Raw genomic sequence first — 17,878 nt, 5'->3', positions numbered from 1 at the left:
CAGTTGTTTACAATATATATTAATGACTTGGATGAGGGAATTAAATGCAGCATCTCCAAGTTTGCGAATGACACGAAGCTGGGTGGCAGTGTTAGCTGTGAGGAGGATGCTAAGAGGATGCAGGGTGACTTGGATAGGTTGAGTGAGTGGGCAAATTCATGGCAGATGCAATTTAATGTGGATAAATGTGAAGTTGTCCACTTTGGTGGCAAAAATAGGAAAACAGATTATTATCTGAATGGTGGCCGATTAGGAAAAGGGGAGGTGCAACGAGACCTGGGTGTCATTATACACCAGTCATTGAAAGTGGGCATGCAGGTACAGCAGGCGGTGAAAAAGGCGAATGGTATGCTGGCATTTATAGCGAGAGGATTCGAGTTCAGGAGCAGGGAGGTACTACTGCAGTTGTACAAGGCCTTGGTGAGACCACACCTGGAGTATTGTGTGAAGTTTTGGTCCCCTAATCTGAGGAAAGACATCCTTGCCATAGAGGGAGTACAAAGAAGGTTCACCAGATTGATTCCTGGGATGGCAGGACTTTCATATGAAGAAAGACTGGATGAACTGGGCTTGTACTCGTTGGAATTTAGAAGATTGAGGGGGGATCTGATTGAAACGTATAAAATCCTAAAGGAATTGGACAGGCTAGATGCAGGAAGATTGTTCCCGATGTTGGGGAAGTCCAAAACGAGGGGCCACAGTTTGAGGATAGAGGGGAAACCTTTTAGGACCGAGATTTGGAAAAACTTCTTCACACAGAGAGTGGTGAATCTGTGGAATTCTCTGCCACAGGAAACAGTTGAGGCCAGTTCATTGGCTATATTTAAGAGGGAGTTAGATATGGCCCTTGTGGCTACGGGGGTCAGTGGGTATGGAGGGAATGCTGGGGTGGGGTTCTGAGTTGGATGATCAGCCATGATCATAATAAATGGCGGTGCAGGCTCAAAGGGCCGAATGGCCTACTCCTGCACCTATTTTCTATGTTTCTATATTCCAGTCGTATTGAAATGAATGCTAACATTGCATTTGCCTTCCTCACCACAGACTCAATCTGCAAATTATGCTTTAGGGAACCCTGCACAAGGATTCCCCAGTCCTTTTCACAACATTTAGTATTTTCTCTCCATTTAGCAAATAGTCTGCACTTTTATTTCTTCTATCAAAGTCTATGACAGTATGCTTCCTGACACTGTATTCCATCTGCAATTTCTTTGCCCATTTGCTTAATCTAAGTCCTTCTGTAACCTCTCTACTTCCTCAAAACTACCTGCCCCTCCACCTATCTTCATATCTTCTGCAAATTTTGCAACAAAGCCTGGGACAAATATAAACTGGGACCTTCTTGGTGCAGAAGGTTTAGGTAGGGCAGAATTTGTTATGGGTACCCAGGAAGGTTTCTTAAATCATATGTGGATTGCCCAACATACAGGACCTGGTGTGGCGTAATGATCACGGATATGTAACTGACCTTTCAGTGGGTGAGCAGTTAGGGAACTGTGACCACAACTCCTTAGCACCAGGATAGTTACAATGTATAGATAAAGATAGGTATGGTCCTTGCAGGAATGTTTTAAATTGAAGTAGGGAAAATTACGAAGGCATCAGGCAGGAACTAAGAAGAGTTAATTGGCAATGCCCTTTTTCTAGCAAGTCCATATCAGACATGTGGAAGGTGTTTAAAGATTAATTGCACAGAGTACAGGAAAAGTATGTTCCTGTTGGAAGGACGGTCAGGGATGGAAAGATAAGAGAACCTTGGATGTCCAGAGAGGTGATGAATTTAGTCAAGATGAAAAAGGAAAACTATGTAAAGCTTCAGAACTTGGGATGAAACAAAACACATGAGGAGTATAAAGAAGCCAGAAAAGAATGAAGGAAGGGCATTAGGAAAGGCAGGTGGAGCCATGAGAAGTCCTTGGCCAGTCGGGTTAAGGTGAATCTCAAGGCATTCTACATGTACATCAAGAGCAAGAGTATCACTAGGGAGAGGATGAGACCACTCAAGCATAAAGGGGGGAACATTTGCTTGGAAGTGACTGAGGTACTTAATGAGGACTTAGCTTCGGTATTGACCAAGGGAAAGGATATGGAGGACAAGGAGATCGGTGCTGAGGTTATAAATATGTTACGGTGTTTAAAGGTCAAGGGGAGGAGGGAGAAGGTAAAGAGGGGAGCATTTGCTTGGATGCAGAGAATGTGAGTGAGGTACTTAATAAGTGCCTGCTACAGTACTTACACAGAAAATGGATATGGAAGACCAGGAGATCAGTGCTGAGTGTATAAATACAGTAGGGTGTTCAGGGGTCAAGGAGGAGGAAGTGCTGGGCCTCCTAATGCGTATTAATGTGGATAAGTCCCTAGAGCCTGATGTGATTTACACCAGATTACTGAGAGAGGCAAGAGACGAGATTGCTGGGACCTTGACCAGTATCTTTGTCCAAGTAGATTAACTCTTACCTCTGGGTTTGCGGGGAGTGTGTGGACAGCCCAGCCGAGAAGCCATCCATTATACCTAGCCTAGGAGGTGGTGTGCATCCATGAGAGAGAGGGTGACCTTCTATGGCCGTTAGCATCAACTATTGATGAAATGAAAAAGCTGAGGAGAACTTTGAACACGTAGGTACCGGGAAACATTGCCCCATAGTGGAGACTTGTGAATCAAAGGGCAAAGGTTTGAGGGTAAGATGTTCCAAGGGAGTTGAGGAAAAACAATCCTCTGGACAAGAGAGTGGTTGTAATGGGAAACACAATGCCTGAGAGGTGTTGGGGTGGCGGACATTTGCGGAACATTTAAAATAAATATGTGAGGAGTATCTTCAAAAGCATTGGATTTCCTGACCAAATGCTGGAAAAGGGAGATATTCTAGATGAGTACTTAATAATTGGAAAGGCCACGGTGAGGTGAAGGGTTTATTTCTTTGGCTTCAGATCTGACCATTAGAATAGTTGTATATGGTAACATATGCATACTTTGATGCTACCTTTATTTTGAAGTTTGAGCTTTGAACAAAGCAAATTACAGCTCTTGCTGAGTGGTTCCTCATATAGTTGTCAGTCAAATGAAGGAGGAAAGATGCTGGGACTTTCTTGTTGTTCACTTGACATTCAGATACAGTGGATTCCTGTGAACTGGGCCATCGATCAATCAGGTCAGCCAATTATTTTAGACAACACTTAAAGAACAGACACCAAACACAAAAATTTTTGGAATTATCTTCCTTTATCTCTGACACTATGAACAGGAGACTTGTCAAACAAGTTTGAACTAGCTTCAGTCGTATGCAATTATGTGACTGTTGGACGCTACACTGTTTAAACTGAACATGTTTGATGATAACATCAGATGTGTTTGTGCTGAAAAGCAGTGATCTGTGTCACTGATAGTTGGTGAGAAATATGCAGTTAGACAATTCTGAACTGTTTATGACTGGTTTCAATTTAGACTGGTGGCTCACAGGGAGATTTGTAAATGGTGATGAGTCCCTGCCGGTTGTCCTTCCCCTTTTGTGTGATTTACCTTCTGAGCTGCTCACACAGCTGCTGAACTTCTGTAACTACCAGTCTGAGTTCTAGTCCTGCACACGCTGATAGCGGTGGACTTGCCACTGGTAATGATGATGCCTGTCAGTGAGAGAGAGAGACACAAACACGAGGAAATCTGCAGATGCTGGAATTTCAAGCAACACACTTAAAAGTTGCTGGTGAACGCAGCAGGCCAGGCAGCATCTCTAGGAAGAGGTACAGTCGAAGTTTCGGGCTGAGACCCTTTGTCAGGACAAAATGAAAGAAGAGATAGTAAGAGATTTGAAAGTTGGAGGGGGAGGGCTGGAGGCAAGAGCTGGACAGGTGATTGGCAAAGGGGATATGAGAGGATCATGGGACGGGAGGCCCAGGAAGAAAGAAAAGGGGGAGAGGGCGGGGAAACCCAGAGGGTGGGCAAGGGGTATAGTGAGAGGGACAGAGGGAGAAAAAGAGAGAGAAAAAAATTATGTATATGTATATAAAAAAATAAATAAATAAGGGATAGGGTACGAGGGGGAGGTGGGGCATTAACGGAAGTTTGAGGAGTCAATGTTCATGCCATCAGGTTGGAGGCTACCCAGACAGAATATAAGGTGTTGTTCCTCCAACCTGAGTGTGGCTTCATCTTTACAGTTGAGGAGGCCATGGATAGACATGTCAGAATGGGAATGGGACGTGGAATTAAAATGTGTGGCCACTGGGAGATCCTGCTTTCTCTGGCGGACTGAGCGTAGGTGTTCAGCTGTTCACTATACCCCTTGCCCATCCTCTGGGTTCCCCCTCCTCCCGTTTTCTTTCTCCCTAGGCCTCCTGTCCCATGATCCTTTCATATCCCTTTTGCCAATCAACTGTCCAGCTCTTGGCTCCATCCCTCTCCCTCCTGTCTTCTCCTATCATTTCGGATCTCCCCCCTCCCCCTCCCACTTCCAAATCTCTTACTATCTCTTCTTTCATTTAGTCCTGATGAAGGGTCTTGGCCCAAAACGTCGACTGTACCTCTTCCTAGAGATGCTGCCTGGCCTGCTGCGTTCACCAGCAACTTTTAAGTGAGAGAGAGAGTAGGCTTTCAGATATTCTCTTGCGGGGGATGATTATTGATTTGTGAATGGTGTCTGATACTGTTACAGTACACAGCCAATCATGCGAGCCTCCGATGTTTAAACACTCTGATTGAATATGGAGGCTTTGAAGAAGGCGTAGAAGAGGTTTACTGGGATGTTGCCTGGATGGGAAGCTATGTGCTGTGAGGACAGTTGGAACAAGCCAGGGTTGCTTATTTTTCCTGGAATGTTTAAGTGTTGAGTGTTGGAGTTCTTTCTGCAGGTCGAAATATCAAATCCCAGAGGACAGAGATAGAGTCAGAGGGCATGTTTTACTCAGAGACTGGTAGTGCCTGGAGTTTTCTGCCACAGATGGTGGTGGAAGCAGACACAACAGGAGCATTTAAGAGACATTTAGACAGACACATGAACATGCAGTGAATGCAGAGATATGTATCTTGTGCAGGTAGATGGGATGCGTTTATTTTGTCATCGTGGTCAGCAGGAACAATATGAGCCAAGGACCCTGTTTCTATGTGTTACTGTTCTATCACTGGTTTCTTGCATTATTCTCCAGTGATTAAAGGTGATTTGCTGAGCATCCTTAAATAATCTTGTTAGACAAATAACCATCAGTCCATCCTTTTACTTCCTTCAAGGAGATAACCTATATGAAGACAAATAGCAGACTAAAGCCCCCAACCACTCTGCACATTTGTTGCTGGGATTACTGGATTTTCACACAAGCCACGCTGTGAGAAGTAGCCATCAGAAATGGGAGGCACAAGCTCCAGGTAGGTCAGAACACACCACACTGTGTGTCTCTTCAATGAACCCTACCTCAGCAACTCCTGCCAGTGCACTGCACACTGAGTGCTCAGCATTCTCATTGGTGCATGGGATCTGCTTTGTTGAACAGCTGCCATCCTGTTAAATCTGATCCCATTGTGTGGTTGGATCTGGAATTCCTGAGTGTAGACCCAGTGACCATGTTGAGCAATGATATCAGTGTATGATGGAGGGGAAGCTGTAAGTGCTGGTGTTCCCTTGCATCAAATTCCTTGTCATTGAACACAGAAAGTCTCAAAATGGGAATAGGTCCCTCAGCTCATGTTGTTATGCTGCACCATTGAAGCTCATGATGCCTCACTAAACTGATTACTATGCCTGCTCATGGTCCATATCTCTCCATTCTCTGCAGTTACACATGCATATCAAAGGACCTCTTAAACTCCTTGATCAAATCTATTGCCAGCACTACCCATTGCAACTTAAAATTCTTCAGAAGATCCAACATTACCTTTTCCTTTATCACAAAATTCCCCAGCATATTAACATGCCCCACACTGCTCACACTGTTCCCCATGACTTTCTCATTGTTGGATCAATACACAAAACCCTGTAGGAACTTAGTAGGTCAGGCACAGATGCTGCATGGTCTGTTCAATTTGCACAGTATTTTCTCTGGTATTTTCCCCTTGTTGAATGCTTACAATAAGCACTCAGTTGCAGCTTGGGTCTCTATAACATAATCCAATCAGAGTAATTGCATCTTGAGTTTTACCCTTATGGGCTCAGTGGATAAGCCGCCCATTATCCACTCAATCTGAGAGCAGCTGTGATATTGTCCCTGAATAGTAGTGCCCTGTTTTATTAGTGGAGATCAGGGGGTTGGGAGTTGTTGTCAGAGTAGCCAAGAAGAAACAGTGTAGGGGGTGTGTATGTGACACACAGTGACAAGTCTGTATGGTAATGGCGTCAAGAGTAGGTGGTTGGACTCGCCTTGTTTCGAGATGGTCACAGCCTGGGACATTTGTTACAAACATATTACTAGTCTTTATTTATCCCATACATGAATGTTTTACAGCTTTTCCTTCTTTTGAAATCATCGGAACATAGAAAGCCTACAGCACAATACAGGCCCTTCAGCCGACAAAGCTGTGCAGAACATGTCCTCACCCTAGAAATTACCTAGGGTTACACATAGCGCTCTATTTTTCTAAGCTCCATGTACCTATCCAGAAGTCTCTGAAACGACCCTATCATGTCCGCCTCCACCACCATCGCCAGTAGCCCATTCCATACACTCACCACTCTGCATAAAAAATCTTACCCCTGACATCTCCTCTGTACCTACTTCCAAGCACCTTAAAACCATACCCTCTTGTGTTAGACATTTCAGCCCTGGGAAAAAGCCTCTGACTATCCACATGATCAATGCCTCTCATCATCTTGTACACCTCTATCAGTACTCCAAGTGGGGTCTGACTAGGGTCCCGTATAGCTGCAACATTACCTCTCGGTTCCTAAACTTATTGCCACAATTGATGAAGGCCAATGTACCATATGCCTTCTTAACCACAGAGTCAACTTTCAGTGTCCTATAGACTCGGACCCCAAGATCCCTCTGATCCTCTACGCTTCCAAGAGTCTTACCATTAATATTATATTCTGCCATCCTATTTGACCTACAAAACTGAACCTCCTCATACTTGTCTGGGTTGAACTCCACCTGCCATTTTTCAGCCCAGTTTTGCATCCGATCGATGTCCCTCTATAACTTCTGACAGCCCTCCACACTATCCACAACACCTCCAACCTTTGTATCAACAGCAAATTTACTAACCCAACTCTTCACTTGCTTATCCAGGTCATTTATAAAAACCATGAAAAGTAGGGGTCCCAGAACAGATCTCTGAGGCACACCTCTAGTCACTGGCCTCCATGTAGAATATGACCCATCTAGAACCACTCTTTGCCTTCTGTGGGCAAGCCAATTCTGGATCCCATGCCTCCTTACTTTCTCAATAAGCCTTGCATGGGGTACCTTATCAAATGCCTTGCTGAAATCCATATACATTACATCGACTGTCCTACCTTCATCAATGTGTTTAGTCACATCCTCAAAAAATTCAATCAGGTTTGTAAGGCACGACCTGCCTTTGACAAAGCCATGCTGACTATTCCTAATTATATTATATGTCTCCAAATGTTCATAAATCCTGCCTCTCAGGATCTTTTCCATCAACTTGCCAACCAGTTAAGTAAGACTCACTGGACTATAAATCCTGGGCTATCCCTTGCTTGAATAAGAGAACAACATCCGCAACCCTCCAATCCTCTGGAACCTCTCCCATCCCTACTGATGATGCAAAGATCATCGCCAAAGGCTCATCGATCTCCTCTCTCACCTCCCACTGCAGCCTGGGGTACATCTTGTCCAGTCCCGGTGACTTATCCAACTTGATGCTTTCCAAAAGCTCCAGCACATCCTCCTTCTTAATATCTATATGCTCAAGCTTTTCAGCCCACTGCAAGTCCCCTACAATCACAAAGATCCTTATAAAAAACACCTAGTAGAGTTATTGTCCCCTTCCTGTACCTAACTTCCACCCACAGAGACCCGAGACAATCCCTCCATGGCTTCCTCCTTTTCTGCAGCCGTGAAACTATCTCTGATCAGCAGTGCCACGCCTCACCTCTTTTGCCTCCCTCCCTATCCTTGCTGAAACATCTAAAGCCTGGCACTCAAAGTAACCATTTTTGCCCCTGAGCCATCCAAGTCTCTGTAATGGCCACAACATCATAATTCCAAGTACTGATCACTTGCACTTTTTTATTTTTCTTTATAATACCCAGACTCATCTCTGTTGCCACCCTCCACCCCCCGCCCCACTGAGCAATGCCACCTTTCCCAGGCACTTGCTTATTTCCCTCTCACAGACATATCACGTTTCCAACTTTCCCACCCCCACCTGCATGACGAGCAATTTACAGAGACACATTAACCTAACAACTGACACAGTGTGGCAGGATCACCCGTGGGAAATTGACTCGGTCACAGGAGAACATACAGACTCCACACGGACAGCACCAGAGACCAGGAGTGAAGCCAGGTCACTGGTGGTGTCAGTCCGCTGCACCACTTGCAGTACAGTGTCACTGCACCCCCCCTGGGTCACTTTGTTACAGCAGGCATGAATTTGTTTAGTTTTCATTGTGAAGTGAATTGAATCTTGTATATCAGCAAACCTCTGACATCTGACCTTGTAGAGAAAGGGAGGATATTTATGATGGAGTTGATATTGGTTGAACTGGCAGCTGTCGCATAAGGACTTCTGCACTGATATCATGAGGTTGTATGGATAGATTTCCAACACTCATAGTTCTAGAGAGCCAGTCTGCAGCCTGGCTATGGTGATATCCACATGAAATTTACAAGCATTGTTTGTAGGCTTGTAGGTTTGCCTGCATGTGACATTTACCCATATCCCAAAAACCTGCTGATTTTGGGGGTAATTGGTCACTGCAAGTTGTCTCAAGCAAAATGGATGACAAAAGAATGGGGATCTGTAGAAATGGAGTTTTATGATTAGAAATTATAATGGAGCATGTTTCCTTTCAGTCAACAGGCGGCTCAGTCTGAGAATCTCACATTCTTCACACAGGAAGAGCTCAAGAAACTGAATTCCGACTATGAAACAGGTGGAGTGGAAAAGATTAAACCTCTGATAGAGCAGAAGCTGGTGGAACTGGATAAGACAGAGCTTAACATCGCAGTGACGGGAGAAACAGGTACAGGAAAATCCACCTTCATAAATGCCATGATAGGACTTCGGAACACAGATGAAGGAGCTGCTAAATTTGGGATCAGGGAAACTACGATGGTGCCAACCAGATACCCACATCCCAATCTGCCCAATGTCTGCTACTGGGACCTGCCAGGGATCGGATCCACAAAATTTCCAGCTGGTACTTATCTCAAGAAAATGAATTTTGAAAAATATGATTTCTTCATCATAATATCAGCTTGTCGTTTCAAAGAAAATGATGCAAAACTTGCGAAAGAGATTAAACGGCTCGGGAAAAAATTCTATTTTGTCTGCAACAAGATTGATGTTGATTTTTATTCAATGAAAAAGGCAAAAAAGGAAGTTGATGAGGAAGAAGAACTGGAATATATTCGGAATGGCTGTTTAAAGAATTTGAAGGAAGCCGGGATTCTGACCCCGTCTGTGTTTCTGATATCCAGTCTTGAGCAGGATCGATATGATTTCAATCGGTTAAATAAAACACTTGAAGATGATCTGCCGAATATAAAGAAAAGTATCTTTGTCCTGGCCTATCCAAACCGAAGTGTGGAGATTATTCAGGAGAAAAGCAAGATGCTGCAGAAACGTGTCTGGATGTTGGCAACGCTTTCAGGAGCTGTGGGAGCAGTTCCCGTTCCTGGTCTCTCTTTTGCTTGTGATATCAGCATATTGATTGGGGCAATAATCCATTTTCGTAAATATCTGTGTCTGGATGAAGCTTCTCTTCAAAGACTGGCCAACATCACAGATAAACCTGTGGAAGAGCTTAAGGCCGTAATTAATCCATCACTTCTGGGGAAAATAGATAAAAATATAATCATAAGGTTAGGTTGGGGAGCTGTGACTTTTGCTGTTTCAGCTGTGGAATTTTGTATTGATTTCATCCCTGTCATTGGTTCCATTTTTGGAGCAGGATCATCATTTCTCATGACCTACACAATACTGACTGATGCACTGAAGGACCTTACAGAGAGCGCAGAGAGGGTGGTGAAGGTTGCATATGGTATTGATTAACTGGTCAGCACCAACATCAATACAATGAGCTCATGTCATGCTGTGGATGAAATATTTAATCAGCCTGTCACTAAACCATGTTGTACATGACAACTTTCCCCTTTGTTGCTTTCCTTTCTGAAATATTGCTTATCCATTTCTGAGGAACACTTGTGCCTGACTGAGGGAGTGTGACTCCGTTAAAGACATGAAACAGGTGGACATAAATGACATTTGATCCTCATTTGAAGAGGAACCGAGAAATTATCTCCAGGTGTCTGAATGATGTTCACCCGTCGATCAATAGCCCAGTGTCAGAATGTTTGGTCATTATAAGGTCACAGAGTATGCAATATTGCTGTGTACAAACTAATGACAAACAAAAGGCATTTCAAGAAATCATTAAAAAATGACTCCTAACTGAAGCACAACTCACATTTAAAAAAAGCAGTTGAAATCACTATATCAAAGGAAGCAGCAGAGAGACAATTGAGTTGAAGTCAGGAATGAAAGTGAACGTGAACAAAATTGCAGTGTCTGACCAGCCAGATCAATCAATTTGTGTTACCATTGTGGCAGGGGCTCACATACACCAGACCATTGTATGTTTAAAGGTGAAACTTGCAGAAAATGCAACAAAGTAGGTCACAAATCATGTCCGGCAAACAAAAATGAATAGACTGCAGAGGGAAGAGAAAAAGATAAAAAGTCAACATGCAGTTTCAAAAAGAGCATAATCAGTGGGCTGTTGATGAAAGATCTGATAATGTTGAGAGTGACACAGGACTGAGTAGCCTACAAGAGACATGTAATAAGACTTACACCAGAAATGAACAGCAAATTAATTAAAATGGAATTGGACAATGGCTCGGCTGCTTCAGTCATTTCACAAAATGAGTTTCAATTGCATTTTAAACTGAACTGAAGCCTCCGATATTCAACTAAAATATTACACTGGATAAAAGATAACTCCAGTGGGAGTGACATTTGTAACAGTGAGGTGCAACAACCAACAAGCCACATTGGGTTTGTGTGTGGTAAAAACAGTGGGGTCAGCATTGTGGAGATGAGTGGCTGAGACAACTACAACTGGACTGGAGATATATCCACCACTTGCATGCCACATCCTCTGCCACAGAGTCAACAGAAAATGAATTAAGAAAGGTGCTGGATGATGCCACCGCAGTGTTTAAGGATGGCACTGGAAAATTCAAACATATCAAGGGCAAAATAGCGTTAAATGAAAATGCCACACCCCAATGTAACAAAGCCCTTCCAGTTCCTTGTACAACCTGTGACAAAGATTCGAGTGAACTAGATCGGCTGGAGACTGAATAATTATTTTAAAGGTTCAGTGGAACCCATGAACAACAGCAGTGGTTCCAGCAGCCAAGAAGAATGGGTCTGACAGGATATGTGGTGATTTTAACGGTATCCCCTACCCAGTCCTGAAAGTAGATCAATGCCCTCTGCCCAGGATAAAGGATATCTTTGCAAATCTTTTTGGAGAGAAGCATTTCAGCTGTGGACTTAGCTGAGGCTGACCAACAGATGGTGATGTTAGACAATGGACTCAAACATTACAATCCACCTCATCCAATGACGATTGCCTGTGATGCCTCCCCTACCGATGTAGGTGCATTTATGTCAAATGTTGTGAGTGATGGAAATGATCACCCCATAGCCTTTGTGACATGTTCCCTTACCGCTGCAGAGTAAAATAATGCACAGACTGACAGAGAGGAGTTGAATCTGGTTTGGGGTGTAAAATAGTACAACCACTACCTGATGGACTGAAAAGCCAAGGGTTTGGACCAGAGACAAGTGTCAATCCACAGAAAGGTATCCCACAAACAGTAGCAGCACGAATGCAAAGATGGGCTCGGTTTCTTGGAGACAACAACCACAAGGTCGAATTCAAGAGAATGACTAATCATGGAGTTGCTGATGGATTGTCCTGATATTCTTGGAAAAGGAACTACCTGAAATTTTACAAAAGTGAACACTCATCTTGATGTGTTCTCCCTAATGCAAATTAAATGTTTCTTACAGCAGAGATAATCCAAAGGGAAAGCAGAAAAGACCCAACACTGTCTCAGTTCTGCATGGTCACTCAAAATAGCTGGAATGTGTGGCAGGAATTCCAGTTCCCCCATTTTTACCAGTGCCGGGATGAACTTGCCCTTGATGGAGCATCCTCCTTGCATATCGTAATGCAACACACTCCACAACCAACAACTCACCAGCTATTCTGTGGATGTCTATATAGCAGTTGTATTCTGCAGTAAATGGTACATGTATGTGTGTGTGTATTTGAGTTATATTGCAAATATATTGTTTGATTAAGCATTCTCTGGTTTTTAAAAATAATTAATTATGTGTTATATGCAACTGTGCGTTAATGTCATCTGTCATCGAATCACCACGTCATAAGTGAACGCCTTGATAAAAGTAAAAGTGAAGAGTACACATTTGTCCTAGTCTCCCTGTATTTTTCTTTTGTTTAGTTTTATGATTTGGGGATACAAAACATAACAGTGTTTTTCCTCCAACCTAAGTGTGGCCTCATTATGGCACTAGAGGAGGCCACAGACAAACATTTCGGAATGGGAATGAAAGTTGAATTGAAATAGGTGGTCACCAGTAAATCCCACCTTCAGTGATAGACAGAGTGAAGGTCCTCAATGATGTATCCCCATTCTATATAAGACCTCTCCGACGTACAAGAGGCCATACTATGAGCACTGGATACAGTAGATGGTACCGACAGACTCACAGTTGAAGTGTTGCATCACCTGGAAGGACTGATCCTCCCTGAATGGTGATGAGCGAGGAGGTGTAGGGGCAGGTTTAGCATGCTCACTTGCAGGGACAAGTTTTCGCATGGAGATCAGTGGAGTGGGATCAGTGACAAGGGGTCACGTAGAGACCAAACACTATGGGTGGGTTGAGGTGTTGTGGAATAGAAAGACGTGGTTAGTGTTAGGAATCCATTGGAAATGGCAAATATTACAGAGAATGATATGCTCAATACAGAGACTTGTGTGGAGATAGTGTTACATACTTTGTGGTTATCTTGTGACTGTCTTATGACCATGATGTAATTGTCTTGTGATGGTGGGGTGATGTAATTTTCCCGCCAGTGTGAGGTCACATGATGTAATTTTCTTGCCAGTGTGAGGTCACTTGATGACATGTTCCAACAGATATATAAAGGGTAACCTCTGTTGTTACACAGTTAGTTCATCAGTTAGTTTTGCTGCGTATTCGTCTCATGATGCAGTTTCGGTTTAAAGCAGAGTTTTACTTTCTACTTTAAGGTGCAAAGGGTTGTTCCGGCAGTTTCGCCAATTGCTGCCAGTTTTTGTTTGTTGCACCTTTGTTTTACTTTTACAGTCTAGTATTGTTGAGTGAAGATCTTATCAAAGTACGGGAACCCGAAGGATTGAGTAAAGTTGGTGTTGTTCAGAGGTTTTATAAAGGATCGACCTTATTGAATCTTCGTTCAAGAATAGTGGCCTGCACCTGAGATAATCCCTGCAAGATCAGGAAGGTTTGTGCAGTGTTCATCCTTCAACAAAACGTCAGTTCCTTTAAGCCATTTTATTTCCTTCGTCCTGAATCCTTTGGACAAGGCATCTCTTGGTTGGGATCATCAGTAATGTTGCGTCTTCGATGAAATCAGTTTTTGGGGAAGTCTCTCCATACTGACTGTATAAAACATTTGGACTTTCAAATTTACCATGTTAAGAACTGTTCCAGAGTTTGGCTATTTGTTAAATTGCCACGTAACAGTAACTTCCGGTTAAGTTAGTCATTTGTTTACTTTTCACTATTGTTGAGCAGAGTTTAATAAATGTTTATGTTTGTTTATAAAACCTGACTTGATTCTATATTCATTGCTGCCAACCACATAACAGTAGGTAAGGACAAGAGGAACCCTATCCCTGTTAGAGAATGGGGCGAGGGCAGATGTGTGTGTAATGGAGGACATGGCTGGTGAGGGCAGCAATGATGGCGGTAGAAGAGAAACCTTGCAATTTTAAACAAGGAGGACATGTCAGTTGTTCTCAAATGGAAAGTCTCACACTGAAAACAGATGGAGCAGAGATGGTGGACATGAGAAAAGGGAATGACGTTTTTACAGGTGATAGAGTGGGAAGAGCTATAGTATAGTCACGATAGCTGGGAGAATCACTAGGTTTATAAAAGGTATCAGTTGATTGACTGTCTTCAGAGATGGAGACAGAGAGATCAAGAAGGAGGAGAGAGGTCTCCAGGATGGAACAAGTAAATTTAGATTAGATTAGATTATGAGGACACTCTGGGTTCTGGATCACACAGTAGCAGCGGCAGTGAAGCAGGCATTTCAGAAGTTTCAGCAGATGTTCCCCCACGCTCTCACGTCTGTCTCCATCACATCAGGATTGTGCATGGCACCCTTCTTGACAGATAACAGACATCATTCACCGGAGTGGCCACTGCAAGCTGCATTGCGCCGCCATCTTCTCCTCCTCCTTTGATAGCAGGGTGGAAATTGGAGGCAAAGTTGATGAAACAGATGAGCTCAGCATGGATGCAGGAAGCAGCACCAATGCAGTAGTTAATGTCACATGGAAAAAGTTGAGGAGGGTCAGCAGTGTAGGATTGTAGCCAATGAAAAGGCAAGTACAGTTGGGGTTGCCGAAGATGAACCAGTTCTGCCAAAGAGAAGAGGGTGTTAGTGGAGCAGAACTGTTTAGGTCTGTTGTCCAGGAAGAAGCAGAGAGTTTTTAATCCTTCCTGATGAGGGAGAGAATTGTACAGGGACTGGAATTCTGTAATGAATACGAGGTGATCAAGGCCACGGAACTGAGTGACTCAGGTGCTTGACAGCAGGTGAAGTGTCACGGATGAAGATAGGAAGGGACTGAACCAAAGAATTCTGAGTATTTGTGTAGTGAGGAAAGCTGCCTCAGTGCAGGGACCAGAATGAGACCCATGGGGAGATGTCTGATGGATCGATTGAATGTTGTATTGAACCAGGAATTGAACTGCTGGTACCATAAGAGAAATTGTGTGATGCAGGAGGAAGAACTGGGAGCACCAGAAATGTACAAATTAGAACTAGACAGGAAAATGATTCCAGACATTACTGGCCCATTTGGAAGAAGTAGAAACATTACTGTGAGCAGAAAACGTAAGAGAAATGTGGAGGAGATCGGTGGAGGAAGTTGAAAGCAAAAACACTGTTGCCATGCACTAAATACCAATTGTATTTTAATATTATTTTTGTATGTTTCACTTCTGGTTCATAGATTGCAGCTTATCCATTAACAGGAACACATCAAGAGTCACAGAGCGATCCGATGTGGAAACAGGCTCTTTGGCCTCCCATGTCCATGCTGACCGTCAGACAAACAACTGATTACTTGCAGTCCAGAAATTATATTGTGTCCATCAGCACTTGCTTCCCATTGATGTTGATAAAGGATCGTCAGTGTTGCCTGTGGAGAAGCAGGTTTTGGATGACACAACATGAGGAAAGGAGAGGGGTGTAGTACCAATGTGACAATGAATAATCTTGTTGAAATAATGGCCAGTGATACACATTGTACATCATACTGCTGGGGTGTGCAGTTCACTGAGAATATAAATGTGTAAAGGTATCTGCCAGATGTAAACACCCCACCTGTAGAATGCAGAGTAACGGACACGGCTGATATCTTCCAGACCACTCAGTCACAAACATCTTTTCATTACAATGGATGATCAGATATTTGGTAGAATTACCCTTTTCCATTAGATACGGGCCATCCTTAATGACACGTGGAATAAAGAAAAGACGAATCCACAATCCAGTGAATCACAGTAACCACTGAGATTTACAATGGGTTGTTTTCACAGTGTTGGTCACTGATCTACAATATGTATGTTCACCTGTGAAGCATCTTCATACAAGTTTTTTCCCATTATTTTCATTGGTGAGTTTCAGGGTCGATGAGTGATTTCCACATTGTAACACTTTCACACAGTAGGGATAAACAAGTAGTGCTCATGGAAATATTAAAACAACTTTTAGCTTGCTGTCACAGCTTTCAAAACCTGAGAATGCATTTGGAAAAAATAGAAAATGATTGTTCAAAGACTAGCTGTGCATTGAAATATTGAAACTTTCAGTGAAATAGATTGTTTGTATCAACACTCAAACACGGTCCGAGGATGTTCTGGAGACAGCCTACAATTGTTACCATGATTCTGGTGCCAACATACTGTAGCTTGGCCACACCTTACTAACCCTTACCTGTACATATGGGAGGAAACCAGGGCATCCAGAGGAAAAGCACACAATCACGGGGAGTACGCACAAACTCCTGATAGTGGGTAATGGGAATTGAACACCAATCTTCCGATCACAGGCGGTGCAAAGCATTATGCTATTGTGCTGCCCAACATCCTAAAACTATTAGAAATCAGAAAACTATTAAAATTATACAGGAGAAAATATACTTAATAACTAACTAAGGTACTGAAGTAATGTTACTGAATTAAAATTAAAATACAAATTCCATTAAACTTACTGTGATCTTCCACAGTCATTTAGAGTCATGGAGTCATTGAAAAGTACAGCACAGAAACAGACCACTTGTCTCATCAAATCCATGCTGAAACCATTTAATCTGCCTACTCCTTTCACCCTGCACCGAGACTATAGCTTTCCATACCCCTACTATCCATGTCTCTATCCAAACTTCTCTTGTATGTTGAAATCAAGCTCACAAGCACTACTAGTGCAGGCAACTCATTCCACACTCTCATGACCCTCTGAGTGAAGAAGTTTCCCCTCATGTTCTGCTTAAACTTTTCACCTTTCACCCTTAACCCATGACCTCTGGGTTGTCGTCCCACCCAACCTCAGTGGAAAAGGCCTGCTTGCATTCACTCTATCTATACCCTTCATAATTTTGTATTGCATCAAATCTTATCTCAATCTTCTATTTCTAAAGAATGAAGTTCTAACCTGTTCAATCTTTCCTTTTTACTCAAGCCCTCGATACCTAGAAATATCCTTGTATGTTTTCTCTGCACCCTTTCAAACTTCTTTACACCTTTCCTGTAGGTAGGAGACCAAAGCATCATAGGAACCCATCCCCTGTAGTTAATACACTAATTTATAAAGATCAATGTGCCAAAAGCTTTCTTTATGACCCTATCTACCAGTGACTCCACTTTCAATGAATTATAGACCTGTATTCCCAAATCTCTTTGTTATACTGCACTCCTCAGTGCCCTACAGTTCACAGTGAAAGACCTACCCTGGTTGGTCCTATTGAAGTGCCACACCTCACACTTGTCTGCATTACATTCCATCTGCCACTTCTTTGGCTAACTTTCCCAGCTGATCCAAATCTCTCAGCAAGCCATGATAGCCTTCTTCGCTGTCATTACACCCCCAGTCTTAGTGTCATCCATAAATTTGCTAATCCAGTTAAACACATTACCATCCAGACCATTGATATAGATCAGGAACAACAATGGACCCTGCACTGATATCGCGGCACACCATTGGTCACAGTCTCCTGTCAGAATAGGCAACCTTGTACTACCACTCTCCGCCTTCTTGCACAAAGTCAATGTGATTGAACCTCCTTGTCAATTACGTTGCTATAGTCTATGTAGACTCTCAATAGTCTCTCCTGGTAACTTACTCAATAAATTCGATAAGATTGATTAGACATAATCTCCCACACA

At 43.0% G+C, this 17,878-nt stretch overlaps 2 protein-coding genes across 5 annotated transcripts in view; both read left to right on the top strand.

Annotated features, from left to right (window-relative positions):
- The window catches only part of LOC140203702 (uncharacterized), a 45,385-nt gene extending 31,917 nt beyond the window's left edge, over positions 1-13,468 (top strand). The window contains exons 3-4 of the mRNA XM_072269744.1: positions 5,328-5,356; positions 8,968-13,468. Of these exons, the coding sequence (XP_072125845.1) occupies positions 5,328-5,356; positions 8,968-10,168 (1,230 nt within the window). The 3' untranslated portion in view covers positions 10,169-13,468. The remainder of the gene's footprint in view (positions 1-5,327; positions 5,357-8,967) is intronic.
- The window catches only part of LOC140204100 (interferon-inducible GTPase 5-like), a 628,716-nt gene that overhangs the window by 52,132 nt on the left and 558,706 nt on the right, over positions 1-17,878 (top strand). The window lies entirely within an intron of this gene.

The sequence above is a fragment of the Mobula birostris genome, chromosome 10 (assembly GCF_030028105.1).
Source record: "Mobula birostris isolate sMobBir1 chromosome 10, sMobBir1.hap1, whole genome shotgun sequence".
NCBI classification, from domain to species: domain Eukaryota; kingdom Metazoa; phylum Chordata; class Chondrichthyes; order Myliobatiformes; family Myliobatidae; genus Mobula; species Mobula birostris.
The sequence above is the reverse complement of the archived record's forward strand: the minus strand, read 5'-3'. Positions and strand labels throughout refer to the sequence as shown.